General features: G+C 43.0%; 1 protein-coding gene across 3 annotated transcripts in view; it reads left to right on the top strand.

The window, feature by feature from the left end:
• The window catches only part of BAALC (BAALC binder of MAP3K1 and KLF4), a 41,762-nt gene extending 27,119 nt beyond the window's left edge, over positions 1 to 14,643 (top strand). For 2 of the 3 annotated variants that reach the window (XM_048939048.1, XM_048939045.1), the window contains one exon: positions 8,150 to 12,449. In XM_048939048.1, the coding sequence (XP_048795005.1) occupies positions 8,150 to 8,272 (123 nt within the window). In that variant the 3' untranslated portion in view covers positions 8,273 to 12,449. Of the gene's footprint in view, positions 1 to 8,149; positions 12,450 to 14,072 lie in introns of those variants that run through there. The other variant, XM_048939049.1, reaches the window with a different exon arrangement.
• Positions 14,644 to 16,309: the final 1,666 nt, after the last annotated feature.

Genomic DNA, 16,309 nt, shown 5'->3' with positions numbered 1-16,309 from the left:
GGTAATAAAACCTATTTGTCCGTCTTCCTCTCCTGTTATTTTTACCAACCATGCTCTGAAGATTTCACAGAATTGTAGGGGTTGGAAGGGACCTCCAGAGATCGAGTCCAACCCCCCTGCCAAAGCAGGTTCCCTACAGCAGGTCGCACAGGTAGGCATCCAGGCAGGTCTTGAACATCTCCAGAGAAGGAGACTCCACCACCTCCCTGGGCAGCCTGTTCCAGTGCTCCGTCACCTCACTGTAAAGAAGTTCTTGTGCACATTTGTGCAGAACTTCCTATGCTGCAGTTTCTGGCCGTTTCCCCTTGTCCTGTCTCCACTCACCACTGAAAAGAGTCCGGCCTCGCCATTCTGCCCCCCACACCTTAGATATTTATAGACCTGGATCAGGTCCCCTCTCAGACTCCTTTTCTCAAGGCTGAACAGACCCAGTTCACTCAGCCTTTCCTCATAGGAGAGATGCTCCAGGCCCTTCACCATCTTTGTGGCCCTCTGCTGGACTCTTTCCAAGAGATCCCTGTCTTTTTTGTACTGGGGAGCCCAGAACTGGATGCAGTACTCCAGATGAGGCCTCACCAGGGCAGAGTAGAGGGGGAAGATCACCTCCCTCAACCTGCTGTTAAGACTGCTGTATAAGAAGAAGGAAGGAGTGTCTCTGTTCCACAGGGAACATGATAAATAACAGTAAAATATAGAATAATAAAGAAAATGTTTATTCAAACACTGTGAAAATGGCAGTCACTTCTGAATCATGGGGAGCTGTTCAGTGCTCAACTGAGACCCAGAGTAATGGCTACAGGACATAATATGCTCACCAGAACAGCTCTATGAGAAATGCTGTTCAAAAACTTAGTAGGACAGTGGATAGTCTTGTCTCAGTTCATGCTTCAAGTGTAGCTATGTTGTCTTTCTGCAGAAGAAACTAAGCATTTCAGATATGTTTGATACAGCTGTATCATCTTTCTCTTCAGAAGATGAGAATTTTCTGCCATGTTTAAGACCCTGTCACATAACAATGTGATAGAAAGAGTGAACAACGTGCAAATGCCACAAGGTAGCCAAATGTGAGGAGAGGATTATGGAGTACCTAAGAGATGGCAATGTATGCCACCAAAATCCAAACCCAGTGTCTGAGCGCTGCCCAAACGCTCCCTGAACTCCGGCATGGGGCCGTGCCCACTGCCCCGTGCAGCCCGTTCCGTGCCCGCCGCCCTCCGCTGCAGCCCCTGTCCCTGGCCGCCACCCGCCCCTCCCCTGACGCAGCTCCATGCCGTTCCCTCGGGCCCTGTCGCTGTCACACGGAGCGGAGCTCAGCGCTGCCCCTCCGCTCCCTGTGAGGAGCTGCAGCCGCCATCGGGCCTCCCCTCAGCTCCTCTGCTCCGGGCTGCGCAAACACAGCGGCCTCAGCGCTCCTCGTACATCTCACCCTCCAGGCCCATCTTTCCTGTCCTACTTTGGATGCTCTCTAATGGTCTTTTGTCCTTCCAGTACTGTGACACCCAGACCTGCGCCCAATGCTCAAGGTGAGCAGAGTGGCACAGCCCTTTCCTCAGCCACTGGCACTGCTGGGCCTGAACCTGTGGCAAACGTGTTCAATGTCACATTATACTGAAGAATGTGCTTTTAACATCCTGGCTGAACTGGAAAACAGAGATCAAAGAAAACGGCCAAGCGTTGCCTAACCTGTGCCATAGAGATTAACTCATAAATTCTATGGGTAACGCTTATTTTGCCTAGTCTTTCCAATGGCACTAAATTGTTTAGATATTTTCCCCTAGCTCCAGAAAGGGTTACTTTTGCTGAAATATCATCTTTACTCTCACTGTTGATGCCTAGGGTGTTCTTTCAAACACCTTGTTCTTCCTTGATCCCTGGCCAAGATGCTGACACAGCACCTTGTTTGATTCCTGCTGAAAAGGAAGAACAGTACAAAGGAACAAATTTTAGAGGTGCCAAAAAGCAAAAGTGTGTGGGGACAGAAGGGAGCCCTAGTCCATCAGCCAGGCAAGTAGAAGCCCACAGGAACCCTGAGAATAGGATATAATGAATTTAGGGGTCAGACAATGCCTTTGAAGTAGAGCCCTTTCTTCTGCAGGGAGTGACAGGGAGAAAGCTCATTGCAACAGAAACCACCTAAACTGCCAAGGCTTAGCTAGAAAATGGCCTTTTAGGGCATTTCTAAAACTGAAACTTATGAGGTGTTAGGGGATGTATACTACTGTGCAAACAAACAATGCGTTTACTGCATTTTTGTACTCCACATTGACTCAGTCTTGACCTCGTATTTTGAGGAAGTCAATACTCTGCAATGTTTCAGAATCAAACTTTCAGTGGCCTCAGGCCAACAAGCATCCCGCATTGCACTCACACCTAATGAAGCATCTTCTTTCCACATTTTTTCAGGGAGGAATGCTGAATAGGTACCAGAAACCATGACGTTTGGTAGCCTAAGAGGCAGAGGTGCAAACCTCTTGTTGTATCCCATCATCATCCAGGATTTTTCAAGTCTTCTCATCTGGTTTTCCTTTTTTTTTTTTTTCCCAGTCAGTCTCCACATGTCAAAAGCCATCCTCCTGCCTCTGAGCAAACTTATTCCAAAGCTAAGTTGTTAACTAAGTTGTTAAGGATAAAAAGTGAGCTGAGTCGCCAGAAAAGACTTTAGCATGTCACTTTAATAGAATAAAATCTGAGTTTGTTTATTTGCAACATCTTCTTGAACAGAAAAACTAAACAAACTAAATGTAAGAAATTCCCTAATCTTAATGGTACAGTGAGGTTATTCATAAGAAGGGAGAAGGGAGAACATAATTTCTTTTCTTAATGGAGGACTGAACATTCTACGTGATGCCCTTACAATTCTGTCTGTATCAAGCTGGCTATAATGTTTGGAAGAATCCATTTTAGATTGCTGAGTGTGGCTGTTTAGGGAAAAAAAATAGGGCTGAGAGAGAAAGAAAGAGAGTGGTGTCACAGGTCAGGACAAAGCTGACCTGTGTGCTGCCAATTGTATTAATTAGCCTTGCTTGCAAGCTTTTGCATTATAATCAGTATTGTTCAGCTTTAATTTAATTTCCATTAACCTTTGCAAAACACTTATACATAGATACTTAGATATAGGTCTAGGTCATTACTGCATGGGTAGAAAGACCAACCACAGCCAAAAACAGATAAAGAAAAGGCACCTTAGGTAATCAGCAGGTTGTTCACTTTGCTGACTCAAGGGATGAAAGGGTGGTTTAATCCTAAAATGCCAAGAGGTGAATCCTGCCCTTGTCTCTAAACCAATGCTTCCTGCAATTATCCTCCAATTAATTCCCCACAGAAACTTCATACAGGGTATTAATGTGTAATAAATTTTGCAGCATATGGATCTGTATGTTCTCATACTATAGCAACCATAGTTGTACACAGGTTAGATGTGGACCTGGGCAAGCTAAAGCACATGATCAAAGCTGCTGAGCATGAGAGCAAAGTTACTTCTCCTTGATTCACTATCCAGCTAAAATGCCATGCAAGCAGTATCGTAGCCTCTGGAAACAATTAGGATGTAGGGAGTTAAATATTAGTGGATAACTATAGAGTTTGATGCAAATGATATTAATCATCCATGTTTCTGACCCTAAACTGTCTTTCAGGTGAAATTTTATGTTTAAATTAATTGGCTGAGGCAAGTACACCCACCTCTGGAATGCAGCACTTTACTGCTCTGGGATTCCACACCTTGTAAACAAGGATTTTCTGTCCTTTGGCCTTTGTTTTTCGACAATTTGAAATGGTAATAAATGCAAGAAATCAACTTCCAGAATATGTGCTGGGCCACATTTTCCAGCTGGCATGAAGCTGAAGTTGCTGTCATTGCTGCTTATCTGTCTGGGTGCTGTGTTTTCTTACAATACATTAATATTGTTTGCATCCATCGTAAGAAAGCAAATTGTTAAGCCTGTGCTATATAGGCATTTTCCACTTCCCTCCCATAAGAATTTCATATGACAAATGCATTTTAGCAGCATAGATTCACTTTGTGATAAAATGTGATAAGTCACATAGCTCCAATACTTGCTCCTCAATCCCAGGCCATCTGCACAGTACCTACACACATACGTGTGCTGACTCCCAGTGAACATTGGAACAAAACAGCTACTTCCCTCTCAGCAAACTCGGGCTTTGACCAAGAAGGGCTGTGCTCAGAGCTGCTGTAGGGGCTAAGTTGTGTCTGCCTCTCTCTGTCCACAGAAACTGCTTCCACCCCACATGCCTCCCAGCCTGACTCTCCCATGGATGCCCTCATTTGTGCCCCAGGGCATGTCTCATAAACCATGGGCAGTGTATTACAAACAGCTCCTGTGAGCTGTACAGCGGTCCTATAATTAACCTGGAGAAGAGCCAGTTTGAAGAAAAACCATGTCCGGTTCACTAGTGTACACACTGCTCTAATATAAGCTGAGACCTTGGCATGCTACAAGGAGCTGATGTGGAACCCACAGGTGTAAAGAGGACAGTCTTTGGTTACTGTGGGAGCACGAAGAGACCAAGCAGAAGGGGAACCAACATTCTTAGTAGGCTTGCTCAGGCTCTTCATATTGATGGCCTCAGAAAAAAGTCTCAGAGTCACCTCAGGAGTAGTGTTGATGTATGCAGCTGATGAAAATTCCAGTGCAACTGTCTGGAGCTGGTTTGGCATACACGCTCGAGCATGGATCCTGTCCACTCTGCTACACAGTCAGTGTGCTCACTGGCAACTTCTGAGTACACAGCTTCCTTCATCAGTGATGGTAGTCTAGGTAAAATCAATTGTTAATTTTTAAGCAAGATTGCACAGGACCACCTGAGTGTAATGTGGTCCTGTGTGATTATGCCTACAAAGTGTTATTCATGCCAGAGGGTTTACAGAAAGGCTTTTTGTGTTCTCCATCTGTGGCTGCCTTGATTTTTAACACCCAGTTCTCAAAGAGAGGGCACCAGACTAAGCAGCTGATACAACTCATAGGGGCTAAAGAAACACAGTTCATACTCAACCAGATGAGAATGCATTTCCAGGCTAGTGGAAACAGAACAGTCCGATAGAAATATTTCTATCAATGTTATACAATGATGTACTGGTAAAGATAGTCCAAATTGTCCACTTTTTATAGCTCATTCCCAATTAGGATTCAGCTAAGCCTGCTGCACACTGCTCAGCCTCCTTGCCACTGTGGTGCTGTGCTCCTGCACTGCTCCTCTGTGTCCTCAGGGCACTGGCACCAGCCTGCTCCGTGATGGAGGCAGGGTGTTGCAGACTGCCAGGGATATGATGTTTGTATTCATCCTTTTTCACCTCATCTCCTCCAGAAGTATGACTGATGCTGGAAGGTTTTCTCTTCACTCTTTGTCCATTTGGTTTCTGACAAGTCTGCTTACTTGCTCTTTCCTCATTAGTTAGTAATTCCATGCCATATATGAACTTCCTGGATATAGTGTATTTTACTTATGCTAGAGGTTCCTTGTTTGTCATCCCTAAAAATGCAATTCACAAGCTTCCTTTCCTTCAGTGATTAATAGCTGGCCACACAAATGTGTGATTTGTGTTTACAGTCACGGCACCCCTGGTATCATTCTGCACTCTCACTAAGAAGCCTTCTCCTGTCATTACATACTTGTACTTTCAGGGGCTCCTTTTTAATCCCGTTTTCCTTCAATCACAGAAAGCTGTGGTTTCCTGATAACCTAATGAATGGTTCATCAGTACTTCCTAGTCACCCATACATCCTTGTTTTAGAGTCAATTCTGACACTTGACAAGAAGAATAACAAGCCTTCAGAAGAGACACAAAAGACATACACAGACACAGACAGAATATTTTGCTTCTAGTTGCTAGTTATGGCGGCGGCGCTGATGAGTTGGTTTATAGCTGCAGCGCTCTAATGGATAAACAATCTGGATTATGCCTCAGTAATTTCCACCATGACCATACTTATGTAGGCATAGATTGGTGGTCTTATGAGTGATGAGGTTTCCGAGCATTTTCCTCTGCCATGGGCTGCTGCCAAATGCCTCCATCAACTGTTGGAGATGGTAACCATACACAAGAATTTGGTATCCAGTCCTGGCCATCTTGGTCCCACCAGGGACATTGCTGTCCTGGGTCACAAGTCTTTTCTGAACTACAGAGAAACTGGCAAGAATACAAGAAACTGGCAAGAAAAATGTCCTGCTGAACCAGCAGTTAAGTTTTTCCAAACCAGAACTGATGTTTTACTGGCTTTTCTAGGAAGGATGGCTGATGTAGTTGTCAAATGCCTATTTGTTCTTGTGTTTTCAACTTCTTCTGGGGAGGCTTCGTGCAAGGTTAGGAGTCAAATATAGCAGGGATGAGATGCTAGAAAGCCTGCTGGAAACAGACCAAACCAGGCTCTGCAGATAGACAGTATGCACACAGCTAGCTTGGACTAACCCTAACATTTTGGAGATAAGCTACAATAGGGCTGCTGTCTTCATAAACATAGTTGCCAGCTCTATGGAACTGGATGAATTTGGGACTAATGCCAAGTTCGGGTGATACTCCTCACATGAAAGGCCATGTTTTTCATTTCTCTCTGCTCCTATACATTTGTAAAGTCTGGGTTACTTTTAATTATATATCTGAGAAAGTCAATAAATTAATACTTTCAGAAACAACCATGTATTACCCTTTTTTGATCAAAGTGACTGGTAGAATTCACATCATTTGATTTAGAAGGGGAATTCAATGACAGACACAGATAACTTTGAGGTAGTTCCTGTATACTTACAGAGAATATACAAAGTTCTGTTGTCCTGACCACAGCATGATGCAAGCAATGAGATTTAATTCCTGTAAAGTCTCCACACCCTTCAGAGACTAGTGTATGCCTAAAAGTTGTCTCTCAGCTCAGTCATGTCAGTACTGCCTCTCTGACTCAATATCCTTTGAGGTAAGCACGCCTCGTGATAGAAGAGTGTGATACACTCTCACGTCACAGTCTCTGTTTTCTTCATAGAAGATCTTGCAGTGGTTTGAACTGATCGATCTTTTTTCATACATCAGAGAACCCTTTGTTTAAGCAAGGAGAAATCACCATAGGTATGGTCAGCCACCCTATCTCAGATAAGAGATTGCTCATGCAGAGCTGAACTGTGGTAACTTTTCAGATGTACTCCGTCACTTGTGGTTACCACTTGCTAGATTATCTGAGAACTTTTTCATGCTGTCTCAAACTTGTTGTGTCTTGAAAATCCACTGTCACAAATGTGAATACTTGAAGACTTCTAGATTGGATGCTTCTGAAGCAGGTGGAAAGCTGCTCTCTGAGAGGAGATACTGCTGGCTATTATTCACTTCATTTATCATCACCTTATAGAAGTCTCCTGTGGTTAACTAATGATTTTTTCTTATTAGTCCAGGATATCTTGATCTACGTTTGCTCAGTTCTTTGAATTGTTTCTCGTTGAATTCAAATGGCATTTACCCCACATACTTTAACACTCAGTGCTACTGAATTCTTAGATAAATTTCTGTTCTCTCAAAAACTTGAGAAAGCTTTGCTTGAGCAAACCCAAGTGACCATCTTTGGCAATAAATATGTATATCTTGACACTGTTCTTGGGCTGCTTGTCAGACTCCTGGAAAAGTAATAGCGCCTTTCACTTCAGCTGTCTCTGAAATAAAAGAAAAAATGATTTTCTTCTTCATATGGCAGGCAAGTTCAAGCCTTGCTTATACGCACCAGTGCAATTCAGTGCAATCTGTTTCTACTCCATGATTTTCTCCCATTTTATTTGTTTACATACTTTTATAAAATGTAAATTTGAATCACTTTGGTGCAGGTTTACAAGTGAAAACAGCTCTGTTCTTTATCCTAGTAACACGTATTACGCCGCTGCTGATCTCTTGCAATAGCCTGCAATCAAGAAGAAAACACATTGTCTACTGGGAATTAATATGAAATTAGAAAGCTCGAGTAATGCATGTTTTTCTTCTTTCTCTCGCTTTTTTTTTTTAAATGCAGCTAGAGATCCTGAATATAAGAGTAGCATTGGGTTCTTCCAAATCAGAAGAAATATGCAAATTCTTTGCTTGTTTTTGATGTTTCACTCATACAACTCATGCAGAGCTGGAACAAAAGCTTAGCTGAATTATTTTCTTTACTCCCAGGCATGTAGAAACCTTGGATTTGCTGCTGAAGGCATAGCACAATGCAATTGGCAGAGATGCAGAAACATGTACATCTTGCCAAAGCATGCACAAAGAGGAAAATGGAAAGAGGAAAACACATGAATTATGGAATTATGGAAATGTCAGACCATCGGATTAAATCCTGATGCTGTTATGCCAATGTAAATCCATGAATACCTTTTTTTTGTTTTTTTTTTTAATATTATAACAGAAATTGTTCTCTGTTTTCTATTAAAAACAGTAATATCTGTTTTTAATATAAATTACTCTGTGGCTCTTGTTTGTACAGGAACAAATACCTGCTTTTGAAGTGAAAAATTAAGCTCCTAGACACTTGTTTTCAGTTCTTATTCTGTACTAGCTGTTATGACATATGCATGGAGACAGTAACATCAGATTTATGCATGTAAGAATCAGGCTGAACAACTGTATGTGAGTTACTCTAATTGCATTTCCAGTAGAAATTGAGTTAAGTTAAACTGAATTTGACCTTGTCTATCCATTTTGTATTACTGACATTTTGAAAAGGTCCCAGGATCTGTCTCTGTTCCTTTGGTATGGCACTTCCATTGTCATTCTGACCTCTAAAAACAGTGTTACAGTCCCTGAATGTTTCTGTTCCCCTGGGGTGGCTTGGCACACACCCCTTGAGTGCTATCAACATCTTTGGGCCCGTATCAGCTATAAGCCAAGATCAGCTTCTCCACTGAGATTGTTTTGCTCACTTTCATTTCTCACCATGAAAATCATCAGTCCTACTGTTTGATACTGCTGAAGAGTTGGATCAGACACAGAACCTCATCCCAAATGCATCCCAAATGCAGCCATAAAAAAACATGTTCTAGGAGAATGTATACTTCTAGCACACTGTGATCTCAGCTGAACCTCTCAGGTGGTCATTGGCCTGCTAGAAAACTGGAGAAAAGGATCAGTGCATGAAGAGACCACTGGTGGCAAATGGTGACTCACCAGTCATTTTTGCCCAAATGAGCCACTACAGGTATAAATGGAATTTGCAGCACTGCAAGACTAAAGACAGGGCTCTGAGGCAGACTTGCAAGACAATTAAATTCAACAATGAACACCTAGCTATTGCAAAGTCATTGTCCTCTGCTACTGTGAGGATGATACTGTTAGTCAGGGACATCGTATCAGTGTTTTTGAGCATCTCTATGGAAGGAAATACGGTCATCCCTATCATTCAAAGGCAGTTTGAGTCCTCTCAGGACAAAGATGACCATGCTGATAAGGCTGCTGTTGGCAAGGAAGCCAGAGAGGTCTCCCATGATTCCTAAGCATCTTTGCCTCACAGAAGATGTTTAGGATCCAAGAGGTGACAGTATGAGTGCTTCCCATTTTTCTCTGTAAAAGGGAAAGCTTTAGGGATACTTACGAGCCATTTTTTCAGTTTGGAAACCAAGACTGCAGGCCTTCATGAACCAGCACTCTGTGAAGGGGAGATCAGGATTCCTGCATTACAGTCACGCACAAATCCCACCTTGTGTCTCAAGACTGTTTAATTTTTCTATTAGTTTATGTGTCGCATTTTGCTTTGTTTTGCATTCAGAACACATTTCAAGATCCTTACCTTAGCCCCAAATTAAGTTTGATATGATTCATCCCTATCCAGCAAGCAGACTCTTGCCCAGCCTCCTGTGTCTGCCCTGCTCACAGGAGAAAAGGTCTTCCTGGCCCTTCTCCTCTGCTTCTGATCCTGCTGTCACAGAGAAGCCTGACCTTCACTCTTTACTTGTGGTCTTCCCTGTACTCAATGCCTTGCTTTTTGGCTTTTGGCCTCCCCTTTCCACTTTGAGTTAAATGTAAGCAATTACATTGCAAAAAGTCCAAGAAAGAAAATAAAAGCGCACACATGGAAACAAGAACTTTGTTTAAAAAAAAAAATAATGTAAAAGTGTGTAACTGAATATGGCCATCCCCTTCTCAGACTCCTCTCTTCTCAAATTGTCAGTCAGTCACAGCTGACAATATCAGAATTACTGAAATTCTGCTATGCTAGATGGGAAGAAAAATTTGGATATTAAGCATATTCAAACAACCGTATTTCTGTGCTTAGAATCAACTAATGAAGCTTTTGTTGCTGTTGTTTGAGCCTCACTGAGGCTATTGCTGCCACATCCTGGAGTCTTTTCTTTCTCAGTCATTATTAGTTTTATCCATTAGTATTATTTTTTTTAGTTTAACAGCATTGCACATTTCGTTTTTCTGTCCTAATTTGTATTCAAAATGCTTTCACACTCAGAATGTTGGCTCCATAACATTTTTTACAACTAATCCTTGGATGGAAAGGCTTCATTTCTGGATATGAACAAGCGATATAACGGGTGATCCCAAATAACAAGGATTAAAGAGACTGAGAAAATCAGTTTCTGTAATTCATAAGTAATAACAGTGGCTATCAGCACTATCTCCCAGGACACGGTATAACTGGAGTATATTTCACACATCCTAGTTTAAAGCAGTAATGCTGACACCAGTCCTGGATTGCACTGGATTTTATTAACAAAAAAAAATTAGTTATTATGTGGCTACAGTTACCCCAGGATCTGAAGTGTGACTCATTTTTATGTTCTGCATTGATCTTAGATAAAACTCTACATCTCAGCTGAAAATGTATTCAGTATCCTTCATGCTTCTATTGTATTCTATATAGATATTCTATATATATAATATTCTATTCTATTCATGTTTCTATTTCGTAATAGCACAGGAGTACCTGTGGAGAAGATCAATTTGTGATTTCTGATATTAAAACTACAAGAGTCAAATAATTTTATTATTATAAAAAAGATTAAGATGACAGATTTTAATAAAAAGCAATATATAAAGAAGATGGATATGGGGATCTTGATTTTTTTACTTGATTTTTAAACATTAACTTTATCCCATAGAACTGAAGAATTTGGGAAGTCACTGCAGAACTGTGTTGTTATTATGGGATGACAACACACACCATCTGGGTGTGGGATGGATGTAATTATCAATACCTGGCATGGTGCTATAAATGCTCCTTAGTTTGCTTTCAGTGATGGTTCAAGGTGAACCTTCAGAATCACCTTGGAGTAATTAGTGCTTGAAATCCAAAAGCTTGGATTAAGCCTGAAAAGTTGTTTTGTTGTATCCCTGACATTCTCGTGTTTCAAAAAGTATGTTAAACTATGAGCATAAAATGCAGCATTTGAAATCCATGCAAAGGCAATTGTTCTTTGATAACTGCATATCACATAGACAGGACAGATTGATTCAAGTTATTTCACCAGTATATGTTTTTTTGAGGTAAGAAAGAATAAAACTGCAGCACACTCTATTAAGTCAGTATTTGCTATTTTATAGTTGGTGACTTCACTACCTTTCTGGTCTACTGTAGCAAAGTTTTTGGCTCCTATCAATGTTAGCCACTGGAAATGACTCATACCCGGTAGCTCTGATTTCCTTTCCCTCAGCCTTTGTGACATTCTCCAGAGTACAGAATGAGATAAGAGGAATTGCTCTGTGGAAAACGCCCACCATTGCTGCTACTGTTAATGTCACCCAAAAAGATAAGTGTCAGCTTTAGCAGGAGCGAAGTCTGCTAAAAGTCCATGAGGAACAAAATCTCCTTGATCATTCTCAGAAAAAAAAGATCTCTTTAAAGGTGTATTTCCTGTTTACTTTGCATTGTGCTGAGTATCTGAGGCTAGGTGAGGTAACCTGTTAGGAAAGGAATAATATTAGCATAATCACTGTTTTGTTAAAGCAACACAGTGGATGCACAGTGTTGTCATTTACAGACAAATGAAGGATGAGATGTTTCTAGCATAAAGGAAATCAACATCTCCTTATGCGTGGCCTGTTTGGGTGCCACAAACCACACAGCCATAATGTTTGGAAGGACTGAAGTCAAAATAGGTCATACTTTGTTCAGGGGACAAATTGACATGGGTTCCAAGCAGCCAGCACTTGGCAATGCACAAACCTTCTGCTGTTCTCACAGTGCTTCCTTTTCTGGTTTTCATGGTTGCTGCTGGGGGGGGTGGTGGTGCACACCCAGCTTAAAGGCTTTATGAGGAGGAAATCAGTGTTATAAAGGAAGGTTTAATCTGACTGAGCTGGATGTGATTGGAGAAGTGCTCAGAAGGCATCAGTTGATCAAAGGCTGGATTTACCAAAGAACTCTGACATTACTGTAAAACACTTATGTGCTCTTTCTAAGCCTTTCTCATCAGTCTATGTGTTCAATTAAATGACTTAGAAAACACATTCTGCCCATAAACTGAAACATTTTCCTGACTACTACTGTAAACTAATTAGAATAAAATATCTTAATGGTATGATTTTGTATCTTTTTTATTATTATTATTATTTTCAAGCACACTTCAGAAAAATATTTCAATTTTAAGTCTCACAACAGGATTTATTGGTGCCATCTACTGGCTATTTACTCCTAAATTTCATCAAATTAGGAATAATATGTTTTAAATGCAGAATAACGAGAGCTTCTTGAACCTCATAACTGAATCAGCCAACATCAAACTATCTAATTGGCAAATCTGTAATATTTAGGTTACATTAAGTCAAACTTTGGTACAATGTTCCAAAAATATAATTCAGTTATTATGCTTTTAGATGTACCAGCAGGAAAGAGCTCAAGCCAGCATAAAAGTGCTCATGTGTAGCATCCAAGCACCAAAGCCACAAACCCCCCTGTATCTCAGAGCTAAGCTTCTTCATGACAGTTGCTGAACATTTTAGAGCCTTCTTCCCTCATGCATGAGCACAAGGTGCATCTTCACACAGCAAACGTGGTCGTGGTGTTCTCCACCTTTCCAGGAAGGACATCTATGATAAAAGTTGAATGAAGGGTACTGCAATTCACAGCCCAGGCAGGCTGCTTACATTTCTGGTGAAGATGAGTTTAAGCTAATGCATGGAGCATGGGCACTGAAGGGACAGCACACAACCTGTCCCACTGCATCTGTCATGTGGATGGTAGCAGCCAGCAGAACTTGGAGGGGAGCTGACAGCCCCCACTGCTGAAACCTCCCTGCTAACTCCATTGAAAAACATCTGAAAATGACCTGAGATTTGAACTATGCTCTAAATCTCTTCAACTCTTTGTAAAAAAAAAAAATTGCAGTACTCTAATAGTTTGAAATGGTGCCAGAGAAAGGTCAGAAAATTAGTATTACATTAACTGAAATGTTAACAATATCTCCTGAGCCAGGTGAGCAGAGTACTTACACATCTGAGCAGCTGCATCCCTAATCAGTGATATATTTGAGCACATGCTTAAAACACTTAATCATACTTAAAAGAGCTTTGCTGGGTGCCAATGAGAATGTTCACATTCCTCTCTCTGGTTAGTCAAGACCTTTATATAGCCAGAAACAAACATATTTAGATTGCGGCTCTGGAATAACTTGCTCAACTACTAAGTTCAGAGGAAGCAATATACATTAAAAGTGTGATTGAAGAAAGGGCTCATCCTTCCTCTTCTCTGCCTTTTCACAATCATATAACAAAAACAGTGGAGTTTTTAAGGGAGGAAAACAATGTTATTTAGTCATAGCTGTGTTTCGGGAGACTTAATTTATTTATGAAAATGCATTTTGATAGAAGGAGCTAAGGCATCACTTAATACAATGCTGTATTACACAATATGACCTGCAGAGCTCACAGCTAAGGCTGCTAAACTCCCCACCATACTCTATTTTCAGATGCTTTGGCAGATTTATTGGAAGGGTGCCTATGTCAGCAAAATTTCTTATTAAGGTATCATGAAAATCACATTTTTCCTATATTAAAATTATAACAAAAGCTTTTCTGAGAAGCTGTCAACTCTATGTGCTGGGAAGCAGAGATCATTCACTTGCTATTGATTGTCCTATGCCTTTCTTGTTTCCAGGAAAATGCCTCCAGGTTTAGTCAATGAAATTTAGAAGGAAGGAGAAATCAGTAGAAACCTGCTGGAGTCTGAATCTGCACTGAGCACAACCTATCTGCAAAGTTCTTGTGTATCTGAGGAACGGATGTGTTCCCCAAGCAGAGCACCTCAGTAACTTCATCAAGAGCTAGGCACTATCTGTCTTAGGGCATCTTCTGCAGAACCTGAGTGGGAACTCCTGTACTCTCACAGTGCTCTTTTGCCAGACTCACTGCATATGTCGCCTCAGCACTCATGAAAAGAAAAACGTAATGTTTCTCAAATGAGAAGGAGCTACTGAGAGACAGTAGAAGCCAGCTGGATGTTGAGAACTGGAACGACGACAGAGGATAACACAGGCCTTTGTAGGCTGGAGCACATTAACTTCCACAACCTGTACATAACAAGATTTCATTAATGCCACCTGTGAAACCCGCTGGGGAAATGTTAGTCACCTCCCCACTTGTTTGTATAGCAAATTGAATTCCATTACTGCTATCAAGTTACTCCATTTGTTCAAATGACTGAGCAATGTGGATCAGAGGCAGGTAGCTAGCTATAAGTTTTCTTGTGACTAGTACAGGTGCCAAGATGGTTTTACACAGGGGAATCCAGTGAGGTTTTGTGTATATTTCTACAGGAAATTACGCACAGAAGATCTGCACAGAGGGAGAGATTTTGTGGTCCTCTGAATAAAGCCATCATAGAACGGCTTAGGTTAGAAGGGACCTTAACACCCACCCAGTTCCAACCCCCAGGCATGGGCAGGGCTGCCACCCACCAGATCAGGCTCAGAGCTCCATCTAACCTGTCTGTGAACACATCCAGAGCTGGGGCACCCACAGCTTCTCTGTGCAGCCTGTGCCAGATTTTTTCTAACGTCTAACCTAGATTTCTCTTATTTTAGTTTAAAACCACTCCCCCATGTCCTATCATGTAAAAAGTTGCTCCCCTTCTTGATTATAAGCTCCCTCACTTACTGAAAGACTACAGTGAAGTATCTCTGGAGTCTTCTATTGAAGAAGCTGGCAGTTTCTCTAGTGTGCAGCTTCATACTCTCCACCACCCTCAGACAGATAGGCAGATGACTTTGATGCTGGGTAAGCATGCCTGACTCTGCAGACTACCCTGCAGCACGTCAGCAGAGATGGAGCACTGCCTGAACATCTGCGGACCATTTCTGAGGCTGGTTTGCATGTCTCGGTATCTGGTGGTTCCTGTTCCTGCAGCACAGAGCGAGTCAGGCAGCCGCACACCTCTCTGATGAGACCTGAGGAGGCCTCATACAGTGGCTCATGACTGCATACCCCTAGTAGAGGCCTGGCTGTTGATCTAATGGGGCTCAGACATAACAGAAGATGTGCATAGACCCTTGAGCTCAGCCTCCAGAAGGCATCCACCACGAATGCCAGCCAGAGCCAGGTGCTCCTCTGTCTGAATATTATTGTCTTTTTTCTCCAAGCTCATCCTGGTGCTTTGCATGAACGTTGCGTAGGTGCCACACTCACACGGATTGGCTGTCAGACCCTGACAGAGCATCGTCAGTGTGGCTCAGCACACTGCCTGGAAACAGATCTCAGCAAGAGCTGACAGGAGGGACAAGTCCACTTCTTGATACCTGAAATTCTCTAAGTCACGGTTACACAACGTGTTGCATAGGTAATAAGCAGGAAAACACAACTGCAAGATATCAGAAAGAAATCCCCAGAAGGGATTTTTTCACCCCGTATTTCTGTGAGTGCTTCGCTGAGATTCCTCGAGCTCAGGGCGGACGGACGGACTGATCAACGGCCGCTCACCAGAGCGCAGGCAGCGACCTGCCGCCCGCTGCCGAGGGGCGGGCAGCGCCGTGCCTCCTCAGGGGGAGGGAGGGAAAGGTGCGGCACCGCCCCGGCCCCCGCTTCGCCCTTTCAAGTATCGCGTGAGCGGCCCCGCTGCCCGACGCCACGTCCTGCCGGTGCTGCTTGGGAGCGGCGGCCATCGAGCCGCTGGGGGCTGCGGCCGGGTGAGGTGAGCGTGGGGAGCGGGCGGCGGAAGCGGCGACCGCGACGAGGCGGGTCGCGGTTCGCCCCGGGGAGGCCGAGGGGGGGGCGGTGGGAGGCGGGCCTCGCTGTGAGGGGGCGGCGGAGGCGCGGCCCGGGCGTGGTCGGGCTGCGGCGCCCGAGCGAGCGAGCCCCGGCTGCTGGCCGACCGCTGGGCCGCCTCCCCGCCCGGCCCCG

The sequence above is a fragment of the Lagopus muta genome, chromosome 3 (assembly GCF_023343835.1).
Source record: "Lagopus muta isolate bLagMut1 chromosome 3, bLagMut1 primary, whole genome shotgun sequence".
Classification (NCBI taxonomy): domain Eukaryota; kingdom Metazoa; phylum Chordata; class Aves; order Galliformes; family Phasianidae; genus Lagopus; species Lagopus muta.
The sequence above is the reverse complement of the archived record's forward strand: the minus strand, read 5'-3'. Positions and strand labels throughout refer to the sequence as shown.